Below are 14646 nucleotides of genomic sequence, written 5' to 3'. Positions count from 1 at the left end.
TAACTTCAATATAAGCTGATCTGCAGTACCTGAGAATGGCCACTACACAATGTGGCGCTGTGCTGACCCAGCTCTGTACTCTATCCAAGCTATGGACAATCCCTTTAAGAACGGCCATTGTACAGATTAGGTCACGAGACTGCCGTAAGAATTATACCCTGCATACACAGATGAGAAGGGGCAGCACTTACTGTATGGACGGCAGCTGAGTGAAGACAGACTTCCATCTTGTGCCGCGGTGGGAAATAAATACACTACTTGGATTCTCTCATTTATAAAACATTTATTTTCAGAATTTTGTACAAAAATCAGATTCAGTCTTAATTTTTTTTTTTTCTTTCATATTTTGTTATAAACAATTCTATATTATTATTGTCTCAATTTTAAATACTAATCACAATCTGTAAAAGGACAAGTAACCCGGCATTATGGCTGGTGCAGGGGGATTCTCTCATGGTGTTTCTACCGTCCGGCCCTGAAGAAACAAAGGCCCCGCGCTATGTATGACATGGTGCTCACTTTGCCTGAAGTGCTTTAAGATCAGTTATGGGTAAGAAGCTGAGACTTGTGGTTCGCATGTGCTCACTGGACTTTATCACAGCTTCTCAAATGGGAATAAGTGTTTTTCTTCTCCTTTCTTCTCCCTCTTGGTTTTCCGCTTCACTTTCCCTCCCAGCTGCTCTTCGGCCTTTCTGTTCTGGGGCCAGGATACGGCAGTGTCCAGAGCCGGGGTCCCGCTCGCCGGCTGCTCCTCATCTGATGAGAATCCTTCTCCGGCTGCAGAGGTGAAGTGTGCGGAGTCCTGCAGAAATAATACAGTCAGGATAAAGGTGCCTTATCAGTCTGGTGCTAGCATTAATGAACGGGGGTCCCAATCTATTAGTGCAAAGATCAGGGTCCCACATGGGGGAAGGTTATTCATTTTATAGTAGATTTCCCCTATACAGTAAAGTATGGATCATGCACCAGGTATAGGGACCGCTGCAGATAGGTGCACACAGCATGTCCGCCCTGATATACTGTTTGCTTTTTCTGCAGCTTGTAAGGGGCATTGTAGAAAGCTGCCTGGATGACAGCTCCACGTTCACGGCTTTACCTTCTGTCCATATCGCGCTTTCAGTCTCTCTCTGATCAGAAGACCCTTCACCAGCAGTTTCCAGTTTCCCAGCGCTCGTTTTTCTCGCTTCTACAAGACAAATACAGAGACCGGTCAGAGAACTTGAGGAGTCGTGTACTGACTCCACAGCTCCGTTTACCGTAGTGCACGGAATCTATCCTGTCATTCACCTCTTTCTGCTTGCGTTCGATCTCCACCTGTTCATTCTCCCAGGCAGCCAGCAGGACGTCTTTATATTCCTCACACACAATATAACCATCAGTACTGGGGAAATACGAAAGAAAAAAAACTAGGACTGCAGTTGTCATTTTCTGTAGCTTTATAGGTTTACTTCCTAACTCTTCTGCTTGCTGTCAGTGAATGGAAATGTTAATAGTTTAAATTCTCAGGTTTAAAATGGGCAGAGTCCAGACGAGGTAGAATTGCTGCAAATTTGCCAAATCAATACAAGTTTCATGAGTCAATGTTAGAAAAGTTCACAAACCTGCAGCCCGCTCATTATGTGGCAATGCTGCAGTTCTCACCTAGCAATGCAGATAGTGTGTAACCCAATGCGAATGGAACATGCATATTTTGCAGTGGATTTCTGCACATCTGGATGTTACCCCAAGGGAGGCGGATGTGCTCCATCATAAAGTATCGAGTGAAGGGTCAATTGGACATTATCAATCTCTGACTGTAAACTATGGCTTTCCCGTTTCACTGACAGCAATCACATATCTTTCTTACAGTAAAAGGAAAGGGTTCAAAATGTGGGGTGGTTTGCAGTCTGTGGAATTGGATAAATTAAGTGCAAACCCTAAAAGTTATGTTATCGGGGACATCAGCCTTACATAGGGTGCGAGAAACCACAGTGGAAGTCAAAGCCGGTGATGGCAGTGGCGCAGTCGACGTCCAGCTTCCTGGCCACACGATGCAGATTAGAGACCTGCAGATGGCAGCAGCCGATGGGCAGCATGTTGGGTTTAAAGAGGTAAACATTGCCGAACTCATTGCGAGGAACCTGTGCATCAAAAAGATATCTGGATAAGGATTCTGGTATTAGAAGCCACAGCGCTGGGGGAATTGGGCAAACATCGAATGTGAATCAAGGTGCCCCAACTCTTCCTCAATAGCAAATGTTGGGGAAGAAAAGCATGAGCCATGTTATCAAAGGAGAGAAGTTGTTAAGCAGCAGCTTATTCCCCTCTCCATATTGAGTACTACTGATACGAGCATGCAAGTGTACGGGGAATGTCAGGATGAATAGCAGGTGGCAAAATAAGGGTTTGACCGGCAGGTATCTAAGGTGTATGCCACTTTCAGTGCAGTGTGCCAGGTCTATCACTGTCATTTACAAACTTCATGCACTGACACTGCACCGTTACCTTTCCATCCACAGCAATAGGCGGCTGATACTCCTCCGTCTGCCACTGGCCATACAGAGCAAGGTCATTGCTGTCCTTCTTTGGATCTGCCAGGCGGGCTTTTCTCGCTCGATTAGACTGCCCTTTCACCATCTGTGCACGAAGCAGATCGGGTGTGACATAAATGACATTACCAGCGCGTCCTCTAAAGTTTTGTTGCTAACAGTTACATTTTCCGTGCCCGGTGGGGCCAAGCAGTCTGTCTATTCCATCACCTTGTAAGGCACCTCCCCGAGCCGCACCACGCGGGCATCCTTCAACCACGTGTCCCGTGAATGCAGGGTGTGGACACAAGACCTGCGGAGAAAATGAGCAGTTGTGTTTTAATAGATCTTTAATCCAGCGCCTGTGATACAATGCCAGCCTACAGCCAGATCAGAAATGTGATGTTCTGTGCCAGTCACATCCCAAATGTAAAAAAGGAGACCGAAAAAAACATTTATACCTGACATATTTAGAGCAAAGGCCGTAAGTTCATTACCTGGAGTACACAGCCTCCCCTCTACAGGAGCCAAGGATGGCGGCAGATTCGGGGTAGATGGCTTCATACTTCAGTAGGTGACGCTTTAGAGCGTAGAGAGGATGGTTCTTATACTCTGTGATAGAGGTCGGCAGGGGCTGCTTCAGGAGTTTTGCTTCAAACTAAAAAACAAAACAGTAATTTGGAGTTAACGGGGGTTGTCCGGTCTCAGAAGAAGATTTTCTACATATTACGTGAGTGTAAACTGCTGGATTGTGGCAGGGTGTGGTGTTATTACTGTCACGCTTCCCCTGCATTCCCCGCGTGTGACCGGGCACGTGACCACATTTATGATCTGCATACTTGTGGTAATTTACCGATTAGACTCCTGCGCTTTCTTCAATTCTCTTCTGTTGAGAGAACCTGGGAGAGACTAGTATGCAAAGGACTGCAAGCATGAACATCCCAAATGTGGCCACGTGACCGTCCACCCGTGTAGGAAGCAGCATGAGCACATTGTTACAATTTGGCAGTCTGCAGTAATGCACACTTTTCCTTGGAGACTGGACAACCCCTTGAAGATTATATAAAAGAATAAGCTGTCATGTGTACATGAGGAATGTCACCATTTCTGCCCACGATATGACTTGAATCCTACATTTTTCATCACTGCAGGCCCTACCTCAACTTTTCAGATGTCTCGGAGCTAGTGAATGTAGACGAGCTGCTGTGTTGTCTCGCATACACAGCACACACAAACATGAACGTTTCCTGCTCTCCTGTCTCTAGCATGTTTAGAAGAAGGAGCAGCATGGAGAACACTGCTCAGCAATGCTAAGCAGTGTGGCTGTGAATCCAGCTCTGTGGTGAGAAACCTATTGGGGAGCTGCAGCACCATCTGACCAAGTCTCTTTTTCTGCTCCTCCCTCCTCCAAAGACTTCATGCTGTGGCGTTTGCAACAGTGACCCCACAAACATCAGTGGAGTTACTAGTGCAGGCAGGGTAAAATGCTGAGGTCGTACACCATAGTCTCCGCTCCTTACCTCTACATCTTCCTTATCTTCCTGTGTACTGTCGGTGCTTCTATAAGGCAGCAGTGTCTCTTCCCACCACTCTGTATCAATGCGGCGTTTGCGGGTCCCAGTCATCCACTCTGGATCATATCTTCGCGTCACATCTTTTACATGCCCTGTGGTGTCAATCCCCACGATGTAAGTAACCGGTTTGGTAGCGGCCTTGAAGCACAGGGAAGGCTGGTTGACCGTCCCATATACACAGTCCACGCACACCCACTTCTCTTCTTTCTCCAGGTAGACCTCCACCCACTGATCGCTACCTCTGGTCGGGGGCGGCAATATAACCTCATCCTCCTCCTCATCATCGGTGGAAATGATCTTGCCTCTCCTCTTAGGCTTTTGGTCATCATCTTTGGGGGAGCTCTTTGCTTTAGGTTGTCCAGGGGCAACATGACTCTTACCTTTGCCCTCCCCAGACCTCTTCCTGTTCACCTTTAGCGAGGACATCCCTTTAACTTTCCTTTCAATCGACTCATCCCATTCGGAGAAGTCACTGTCCTCGCTGCCGGTGTAGGAATAGTCAGAATCGCTGCTGCCCTCGTGGCTCTCGCTCTCCTCTTTGTATGATACTTTGGAGGCCACTTTCCTCTGGAGCTTATTTTTGGGATTTGCTTTAACCTTGGTGTCTTCGGAGTTCTCCCCTGACATCTCTTTTTTTACTTTACGGACTTCTTTCTTAGGTGTGATAACGTCTAATTGTTTCCGATCTTCATCCTCTGAACTGTCCAAGGAAATGGTCTCCTTTTCCTCCCATTTTGGCTTTGATTTTCCTTTTGGGGATTTTTGGGGTCTGGAGGTTTTAGACTTCGAGGACTTCCCCTTTGGGCCGCTTGCCATCTAGAAAAAAAAAAAAAAAAAAAATGCAGCTGAGCTCAAGTCTCCATTACCCTTCTGTCAGCCATGAGTAAGGCAGGATTTCTGCTCATCACAAACCAGAAGATGGTAAAGTCTCAACTTTTTCTATTGGCTCACATATAACCCTTACCTTGCTGGGTGGTTCCTTTATGGGGATCGGCTGTAGGGAAAGCACCAGGCGGCTGAGAAGCTGCAACGCTCGAAGGAGAATCAAGAACAGCTACAAAAAAAAAAAAATTCTTCTAAAAGCTGGCTTAAAAATATCAAAGGTTGCAAAGTGTGTGAGCAAGTTGTGAGAGTTGTGCAAGAACAATGGGACTTTTCAAACACTTTATTCCTCAAAGGGTCCGCACCAATTTGTTTCAGTCCACAAAACACCAGGACATGAGAGATTTGTGTTGCTGATGAAATAGTCTTACAAAAAACATCATAGTTGTTGTTGTGCCCAGACGGCGGCACCCGAGGGGCAGCTGAACCCCGGTGCCATAGGACAATATAACACTGCTATGCAGTCTGTGATGGTTGGCAGGGACTTGGCATTGGGGCTCAGCAGGTTACGGACCAAATCACTGCTTGTTGCCCGAGGACGTACAGACCTAATTTTGAGAGTTTGCTATAATTGTATCCAGTCTATTCCATCCTGGATGAGCTAAACATATCCTCAGCAGAAACCTCACTCTTGTCTCTAGTTTGTTACAATGTATCAGTGTAGGAAAAGGCTTCTAAGCTGGGTAACACTGTAGCAGACCCTCCGCTTTTAGAAGCAGCAGATTGTAGCAGCCTGCAGACAATGGATTGCCTTCTGAAGGTCATTCTATTTATTTTTTTTCCCCGAACTAAATCTGATGTTTAAGGGCATTTGATGGCCGTCATGGAAGCCCACTGACTTACAGACATATAATCTTTATTTCTTTATTTTTATATAGCGCTAACATATTCCGCAGCGCTTTACAGGTTGCACACATTGTCATCTCTGTCCCCGATGGGGCTCACAATCTAAATTCCCTGTCAGTATGTCTTTGGAATGTGGGAGGAAACCGGAGAACCCGGAGAAAACCCACGCAAACACGGAGCGAACATACAAACTCTTTGCAGATGTTGTCCTTAGTGGGGCTTGAACCCAGGACTCCAGCGCTGCAGTGCTAACCACTGCGCCACCGTGCTGCCCGTATCATGAAGGTCCAATATATTCTGCATTGTCCAGACCTTCATTGGCTAAAAGTTTGCATTTACACTTTGAAACCAGTGATGTGTCACCTACATGGACCATTTCCTCCGCGTCCCTCACTCCGTACACTCCAAATCTCCGCTCTAGCCTGGCCGACAGTGGTTCTTGATCATCAGGAGATATGTCTGGATTCAGGGTAAATGTGGTCGTAAACCTAGAAAAGAACAATTTACAAAGGAAATCGTCCAGGCCTGGCACAGTTAACCCTTTATATAAAGTAGTTGTAATAAATAACCCTATCAGAGAATCTCTTACCACTTCACTAAGTTGGCCACGTACACCGCATCCATCCGAGCAGCGGGAACATTTACAAATTTAACTGGAACCACAGACAGCGCCACCGCCTGGAGGTCTGGGGAGTTACACATGTCACTACGGAAGAAGCCATTGCCGAGGAGGCAGAGCAGATGCACCTGGTGAGAAGAAAAGAGCATAAGGACAAGTAAAACCATATATATCTCTACAGGTCTCATCCTCCTCATAATCTAATCTTATATTCTATTTGTTGTTGTTAATGTACCAAGGAGGATTAATAAACCACTACAGGAAAAACAATTGTTGAGTGATCTCTCACTTTGTGGGTGTCTTCTCGCAGATCCTTGCTGAACCGATTCATAATTCGGCGTAGATAAGCGGCAAACTCTGCCTTTCTCTTTTCCCTGTAAAACATAGGCGCATCCATCAGCTCCTTGCATTTACTTTAATTTGAACTTTCCTGCTGCTCAATAAAAAACCTGATCAATTTACCATTACATATTAAATTATTCCACATAGAAAATATAAATCACTTTGTAAATGCAGATTACTTATACTCCAGAGCTGCACTCACTATTCTGCTGGTGCAGTCACTGTGTACAATACATTACATTACTGATCCTGAGTTACCTCCTGTATTATACTCCAGAGCTGCACTCACTATTCTGCTGGTGCAGTCACTGTGTACAATACATTACTGATCCTGAGTTACATCCTGTATTATACTCCAGAGCTGTGCTCACTATTCTGCTGGTGCAGTCACTGTGTACAATACATTACTGATCCTGAGTTACATCCAGTATTATACCCCAGAGCTGCACTCACTATTCTGCTGGTGCAGTCACTGTGTACATACATTACATTACTGATCCTGAGTTACCTCCTGTATTATACTCCAGAGCTGTGCTCACTATTCTGCTGGTGCAGTCACTGTGTACATACATTACATTACTGATCCTGAGTTACATCCTGTATTATACTCCAGAGCTGCACTCACTATTCTGCTGGTGCAGTCACTGTGTACATACATTACATTACTGATCCTGAGTTACCTCCTGTATTATACTCCAGAGCTGTGCTCACTATTCTGCTGGTGCAGTCACTGTGTACATACATTACATTACTGATCCTGAGTTACATCCAGTATTATACTCCAGAGCTGCACTCACTATTCTGCTGGTGCAGTCACTGTGTACATACATTACATTACTGATCCTGAGTTACATCATGTATTATACTCCAGAGCTGTGCTCACTATTCTGCTGGTGCAGTCACTGTGTACATACATTACATTACTGATCCTGAGTTACATCCTGTATTATACTCCAGAGCTGCGCTCACTATTCTGCTGGTGCAGTCACTGTGTACAAACATTACTGATCCTGAGTTACATCCAGTATTATACCCCAGAGCTGCACTCTCTATTCTGCAAGCTTCAGAGCTGAAATCAACCTGCATTCTCTGCGTGTTCAGCATCTGTGCTACTTGCTCTGTAGTCTTTACACCTACTGTATTACACAGCTCCAATAAGCTGTTTGGGATAAATTTAACAAGCAAAAGCAAAATTGTAATTCCATTCTGTACTATAATATGAGCCAGGGGTGGACAATTAATTTTCCCAAGGGGCAACGAGATAATGACTGTTGTGGAGGGAAAATAAATAGTCCGAAATTAATTCTGCTCAATATTAACATATAAATTATATCACTTACTATTGAGCCCCCACACAGCCTCATGTATATACACAGGGTGAACCCCACCCACACACACAGCCCCCTATATACAAATATCCCATATACATGGGAAAAAAAAAACCAAAACACCTACTCCCGTTCCCCGGCGCTCTGCCTCTGCTCCTGTATCCGATGCACTGACTCTGCGCAGTACACAGCTGACATAAAGAAATGACATCATCGCGACTGCTGTCCCACATGCTGGTTGGTAGAAGAAGGGTCCGCCGGCCCCCTCCCCATAGGCAAGACTGGCACAGGCAGAAGGCCGGCTGTGGCCCAGGTGCCGCACTCTGCCATGGTCTGATATAGGCTATAAATGGTGTTCAGTCGAGTGAATTTTTGCAAACCTAATTTCCCAATTTACCTTCTTAATCTTTTCTTGGCGGCTTCTGCGGTTTCGATCTCTATCTCCACGGACTCGGTGGGTAGCCCCGAATCATTGGATGTTGTGGCTTGTAAAGCGTCCAGGGTGGTGGCATTGAGCTCTATAACAAAGGACAAGATGGAAGATTTATTAATGAAAATCTGTATCAACACATGTACATCTGCAAGCCTCACACCACCTCCTGTGTCCTCAGACGCAGCCGGCTGTTCTGTCCCTCCACCGTGCAACGCAAAAATGCAGTGTTTAATGCTTCACGCTAAGTGTTTGCCCCAGAATACCTTCCACGTCCTCCCACTCCTCCTCACTGTCCTCCTCATCTTCTGAGCCACTTTCCTTTTTAACCGCTGCATCTGAAACCGCAGACTGCGACTCCAAACTTAATAAGTTTCTGAAGGAAAAGAGCATAAGATAAAATAACGGCTTAGCGTGTAGTTCAAAAAAATAAAAACAAATGACGAATCATACGGTAAGGAAAAAAGGTGGCGTCACTATGGAGGAGGGGGCGACACTGGGCATTTGGTGAACATAAATGTCCATCAATTTTTTGCTAAAACAAGCAATTATATTTAAGAAAAAAAAAAAAAAGTAAGATTTTTTGGGTTTTCATTTTCAGTGGATAGATAGATAGAAGGGGGATCCTCAGGAGATTCCATCGGGTGAATGAGAAATAACTATCCGTTGAGCACTTTCTCGGCCAGCGGAGGTTGCGCTTGCTCTGGGGTTGCCATGGCACCATGCAGACTATATCTGACAATACTCACTGGATCTCCGTCTCTGGCTCCTCTTCCTGCACTTTCTTGTTTCTTGGAGGTTTCTTCCTCGCAGCGTCTCCCCTGGGGGTCGTCTCCGCACCTTTTGGGGCCTTTTTTGTGGTTCTTGCACCTGCTGCGGAGACTCGGCTTCTCTTATTATTTGGCGCCTCTTCACGTTCATCCTCCACAGCATCTGCTGTAAGAAACCACCAGAAAACAGAAGAACTCAAATAGCAAAAGAAAGTAAAAAAACAAAAAAAAACAGTAAGCACAAGACAATCAGGCTGTGAACGGTCTGAACGCCAAGTTCTGGTAAACCAATCAGCGGCCCCGTCCCTGACAGACGGAGCCCGGCCGGGTGACAACGCCGCCATCATCTGCCGCCGTCCGCACCTCTATTAGCGCCTGCAGCCTGTGAAGCGTTTTCGCCCTTTTGTTGCGTTATTTTGTGCAAACTCGACGCAGCGCTAACGTCACCGCCGTCTCACACAGGACACAGAACCACATGAGATAAACGCCCCCAACTTGCTACAATGATAACATCTCTGCTTGCTGAATCAGGGGGGCTACTTCCACCTTAAAGGGATTGTCCACTTTCACTTGGAGTCCACTGGATCAGCGTCGCTGGGGCAGGGAGGATGCAGAGTGAGAATTTCTTGGCTTTAACGAAGATCCCTTTAAGGTTTATTTATATAAGACGAGAGAAGCCCTTTAAGGAGACATGCTAATGAAGAAAGGGCGGAGTCAGAAGAGCTCCAGCACAGAGACCACAGCTGGCGCCCACCTTTGCCCCGTGCGGCAGGCGTCCTCTTCACCGGCTGCTTCCTCGGCTTTTTGCAGTCGGTCTGTGCATCCGCAGAGCCCCGGCGCTTCCCCATCCCGCTCCCCCACTGCCTCCTCAGCCACACATGCTGCTGTTGTATAACAAACCCAAAGGAAGTCACGTGGCTCCGCAGCTCACACATGATTGGCTGAACCTCCCTCCCGCCTGACAGCGGCATAAATCTCGCGCGAGTTCTGTTGCCTGGGCGATCGGCCTCTTCCGCTGAGCGGGGATTTCAAGATGGCGGATGACGGAGAGCAGGTGAGCGCGAAGCACGGGGTTGTGTGTGTGCTGCTACCAGAAGCCATAAACTGTCAGTGACGACTAAGGTGTCTAGTCTGCTTCTCCTAGCTGTTCTGCTGGTGCAGTCACTGTGTACATACATTACATTACTGATCCTGAGTTACATCCTGTATTATACCCCAGAGCTGCACTCACTATTCTGCTGGTGCAGTCACTGTGTACATACATTACTGATCCTGAGTTACATCCTGTATTATACTCCAGAGCTGCGCTCACTATTCTGCTTGTGCAGTCACTGTGTACATACATTACATTACTGATCCTGAGTTACATCCTGTATTATACCCCAGAGCTGCACTCACTATTCTGCTTGTGCAGTCACTGTGTACATACATTACATTACTGATCCTGAGTTACCTCCTGTATTATACCCCAGAGCTGCACTCACTATTCTGCTGGTGCAGTCACTGTGTACATACATTACATTACTGATCCTGAGTTATCTCCTGTATTATACCCCAGAGCTGCACTCACTATTCTGCTTGTGCAGTCACTGTGTACATACATTACATTACTGATCCTGAGTTACATCCTGTATTATACTCCAGAGCTGCACTCACTATTCTGCTGGTGCAGTCACTGTGTACATACATTACATTACTGATCCTGAGTTACCTCCTGTATTATACTCCAGAGCTGCACTCACTATTCTGCTGGTGCAGTCACTGTGTACATACATTACATTACTGATCCTGAGTTACATCATGTATTATACTCCAGAGCTGCATTCACTATTCTGCTGGTGCAGTCACTGTGTACATACATTACATTACTGATCCAGAGTTACATCCTGTATTATACCCCAGAGCTGCACTCACTATTCTGCTTGTGCAGTCACTGTGTACATACATTACAATACTGATCCTGAGTTACATCCTGTATTATACCCCAGAGCTGCACTCACTATTCTGCTGGTGCAGTCACTGTGTACATACATTACAATACTGATCCTGAGTTACAACCTGTATTATACTCCAGAGCTGCACTCACTATTCTGCTGGTGCAGTCACTGTGTACATACATTACATTACTGATCCTGAGTTACATCCTGTATTATACTCCAGAGCTGCACTCACTATTCTGCTGGTGCAGTCACTGTGTACATACATTACTGATCCTGAGTTACATCCTGTATTATACCCCAGAGCTGCACTCACTATTCTGCTGGTGCAGTCACTGTGTACATACATTACTGATCCGGAGTTACATTCTGTATTATACCCCAGAGCTGCACTCACTATTCTGCTGGTGCAGTCACTGTGTACATACATTACAATACTGATCCTGAGTTACAACCTGTATTATACTCCAGAGCTGCACTCACTATTCTGCTGGTGCAGTCACTGTGTACGTACATTACATTACTGATCCTGAGTTACCTCCTGTATTATACTCCAGAGCTGCACTCACTATTCTGCTGGTGCAGTCACTGTGTACATTACTGATCCTGAGTTACATCCTGTATTATACCCCAGAGCTGCACTCACTATTCTGCTGGTGCAGTCACTGTGTACATACATTACATTACTGATCCTGAGTCGCATCCTGTTTTATACACCAGAGCTGCACTCATTCTTTACAGGGTTACTCCAACAGCAGAATAGTGAGTGCAGCTCTGAGGTATAATGCAGGATGTAATCAGCTTGATACAACTGTAACAAAACTTCAGCTAATAATAGTATTAGGTTCGTATGAAGATGGTACGGATTCCCTTTGTGGACAAGGAGTGTTGATCCTAAAAATTCCTTTGAGCTGAACATATCAGGAAACTATAAACTTTCCATCATAAATTTTTAATCTTTCACATTGAGCCTCTCGGTAGAAGTCGTTGTGATTTGTGCGTTTTATTGTTTTGCCTTTTTCCTCTTCTCCCACATGCAGCAGCAGACGACAAACACGGTGGAGGAGCCTCTGGATCTGATCCGGCTGAGCTTAGACGAGCGCATTTATGTGAAGATGAGGAATGACCGAGAGCTCAGGGGACGGCTGCACGTACGTGTCTGGATCTCTGGCTCTGTATATTGTGTCATGGACCCCTTCATTGTTAACCCTTTCTTTGTGTTTCCGTACAGGCTTATGATCAGCACTTAAACATGATCCTGGGGGATGTAGAAGAAACCGTGACCACCATAGAGATCGATGAGGAAACCTACGAGGAGATCTACAAGGTATCTCCCACAATCTGCTGTGATCAGTCTTGTTAATGATGAATATATATATAATATATATATAATATATATTTTATAATGTGGAACATGAGCAGTTTCTTAGATTGGGGCGTAAGTGTGTGGGGAAAGGAGCGGAGTCCACTCCTTTTGCAGCGGGCGCTGGCTGCTGTATCTGGAGGTACTTATTAATGAATACTATGGAATTCGTTATACATTTTCCTCCTGTCTTTTCTTTTTTTCAGTCTACGAAGAGGAACATCCCCATGCTTTTTGTAAGAGGCGATGGCGTTGTGCTGGTTGCTCCTCCCTTGCGGGTTGGCTGATGACCCTGGGGTGCAGTGGGGTCCATAATTCCAGACTTTCTCACCCGCAGGATCCTGGCTTGTGTTGGCATGTTGGTTACAGCTCATTCTCTGGCCATTTGAAATATTACAATAGTAATCTCCGACCCAATGTCTGGATCTTCCTTCCAAATTTTTTGTTTTAAGATGTTCTTCACCTGTTATCACTTTTTTCAGGGGCAGATGCCACAATTTTCTTTATTTCCACTTGGATTGTTCTTTTTGTGAAAGTAGAAAAACTTTAGATTGAATGCCAGTAAGATAAATTGGATACAGGTTTTACTGTATTCAGAAAGCTTTGCTTTACTTTGGGAATTGCCAATAAAAACGACTGGTGCCGATGTTGGGATTGTGTTTTTTCAATGTTTTTAGGATCTTTTTGCTTATTCTAAGACCCTTTGTAGCATAGGAGGCAGAAGTTGTCATCTGGGAAATTCGGCACTAGGTGGCAGCATAATGTATGACAATGGACCAGTTCCCAGCCACCCTCGGTATACTAGGTGTATATGGGCGGGGTTTTTTTTTTTTTTTTTGTCATTTAAGAAACTCTGATCATTTATACTAAACACACTCTGATCAGAGTATATAGTGTGACCTGACTTTCTCAGATGTGGACAGTATAGAGAATTATATTTTTTTCCTGCTGTCTCTATTGTATCAGTCTGTGGAAATTGGACTGCACTCTGTCACTTATGTGCAGTCTGATGTTTTCCACTGACTTATTGACTTGCATGACTGAGTGCCATCAGAATATCTGCTCAAACCCCTGCATGCAGTGATTCTACTTAACCGTACAGTCTCGGTGGAAATTATCGGACATGTGCCCGGCCCCGTAGACTAACATTGGTCGGAGTGTGATCCAGTGTTTTGTTAGATTGCACTCAGATCGATTAAAACTTTCTGCACGAACTCTAGGGCGCGTTCCCATGGATGTCGTTTTGGAGAACATCGACTCGATTCATTTCTTAGCAAACATAGGGACCGTGTACCATACAACTGTGTCGAAGGCTCAGCTACTTTCATATTTGGATAATCGTGTAGGGGGTCTTTGTCTTCTCTGTTGAAGTTTTAACCAGATCTCCCCAACAATGCTCTTGAGTTAATATTTCTCACTTTGACCAGCTGGTATAGACAAAGTGCCATCTCTATATAACTCCTCAGTTCTATTGGGATGTAATCTCTCTGTGACCTGACCCAGTCTTAAGTGATTTCACAACCTCTTGGCCGAGGGCGCTTTCCTTTGTGCGGCATGTGTAAGTGAAACTTCTCACATCTGAAAGGATTATAGGTGAAATCAATCTTGGACAATTTAGAGGGTAATATCTTTTGGACAGCTTGCTATCAGAGGGTCTCTTGTTGTCTAAAGAAGACCTTTCATCACTTTTTTACACGACAAACTGGCTGCATCATTCTAAAGTGGCTGAAGATTTTAATCAAACGTATTTTCCATTTATTTCTCGTTTTCATTGCAGAGCTACTGGTTTGGGCATTTTATATGCTAATTTCCACTATAACCAGGGGATGTTAGCAGTGCATATTCTCTAGGGATGTTGTTTTTTTTTTTTTTTTCCAATATAAATTTTCCATCTTTCATATAACAACATATAATGGAATCATGACTTTTATAAAACGTAAAGTAAATCAACTTCAATTCCCTAACTCCACTTGAACCCAAATCCTGACATTCCAGAGAGGACGATTTTCATTTTCAGAGCAGTTCTAGAATAACGGAATATAAAATTC

The 14646-nt window shown here is 45.0% G+C and overlaps 2 protein-coding genes across 3 annotated transcripts; one reads left to right on the top strand and one right to left on the bottom strand.

Moving 5' to 3' along the window:
* Positions 1–263: 263 nt before the first annotated feature.
* Positions 264–10213, bottom strand: XPC (XPC complex subunit, DNA damage recognition and repair factor). Of its 2 annotated transcripts, none has more exons than XM_069736253.1 (16): positions 10053–10213; positions 9278–9464; positions 8795–8904; positions 8496–8616; positions 6718–6802; positions 6399–6556; positions 6177–6297; positions 5046–5135; positions 4028–4897; positions 3005–3165; positions 2739–2820; positions 2485–2616; positions 1951–2120; positions 1288–1381; positions 1097–1186; positions 264–802 (listed from the first exon to the last, which is right to left on the bottom strand). In XM_069736253.1, the coding sequence occupies exons 1-16, from the start codon at positions 10144–10146 to the stop codon at positions 596–598; spliced, it is 2772 nt and encodes a 923-aa protein (XP_069592354.1). In that variant the 5' UTR covers positions 10147–10213; the 3' UTR covers positions 264–595. The 2 variants fall into 2 exon arrangements, with proteins under 2 accessions (XP_069592354.1, XP_069592355.1); XM_069736254.1 differs by having other exon boundaries at positions 9278–9461.
* LSM3 (LSM3 homolog, U6 small nuclear RNA and mRNA degradation associated) lies at positions 10211–13244 on the top strand. The gene is made up of 4 exons (XM_069736256.1): positions 10211–10352; positions 12276–12386; positions 12467–12562; positions 12805–13244. The coding sequence occupies exons 1-4, from the start codon at positions 10332–10334 to the stop codon at positions 12883–12885; spliced, it is 309 nt and encodes a 102-aa protein (XP_069592357.1). The 5' UTR covers positions 10211–10331; the 3' UTR covers positions 12886–13244.
* Positions 13245–14646: the final 1402 nt, after the last annotated feature.

This window comes from Ranitomeya imitator, chromosome 8 (genome assembly GCF_032444005.1).
Source record: "Ranitomeya imitator isolate aRanImi1 chromosome 8, aRanImi1.pri, whole genome shotgun sequence".
NCBI lineage: Eukaryota > Metazoa > Chordata > Amphibia > Anura > Dendrobatidae > Ranitomeya > Ranitomeya imitator.
Note: the sequence above shows the minus strand (reverse complement) of the source record. Positions and strands in the feature narration are given on the sequence as shown.

Excerpts from the sequence above, each read along its gene's own strand:
- XPC (XM_069736253.1), bottom strand. The coding sequence starts at position 10,146 with ATGGGGAAGCGCCGGGGCTCTGCGGATGCACAGACCGACTGCAAAAAG. Across the intron at positions 8,617-8,794 it reads GGAGTGGGAGGACGTGGAAG|AGCTCAATGCCACCACCCTG; the intron begins GTATTCTGGGGC and ends CCTTTGTTATAG. Across the intron at positions 6,298-6,398 it reads GTGGCCAACTTAGTGAAGTG|GTTTACGACCACATTTACCC; the intron begins GTAAGAGATTCT and ends GTTCTTTTCTAG.
- LSM3 (XM_069736256.1), top strand. The coding sequence starts at position 10,332 with ATGGCGGATGACGGAGAGCAG. Across the intron at positions 10,353-12,275 it reads TGGCGGATGACGGAGAGCAG|CAGCAGACGACAAACACGGT; the intron begins GTGAGCGCGAAG and ends TCCCACATGCAG. Across the intron at positions 12,387-12,466 it reads AGCTCAGGGGACGGCTGCAC|GCTTATGATCAGCACTTAAA; the intron begins GTACGTGTCTGG and ends GTTTCCGTACAG.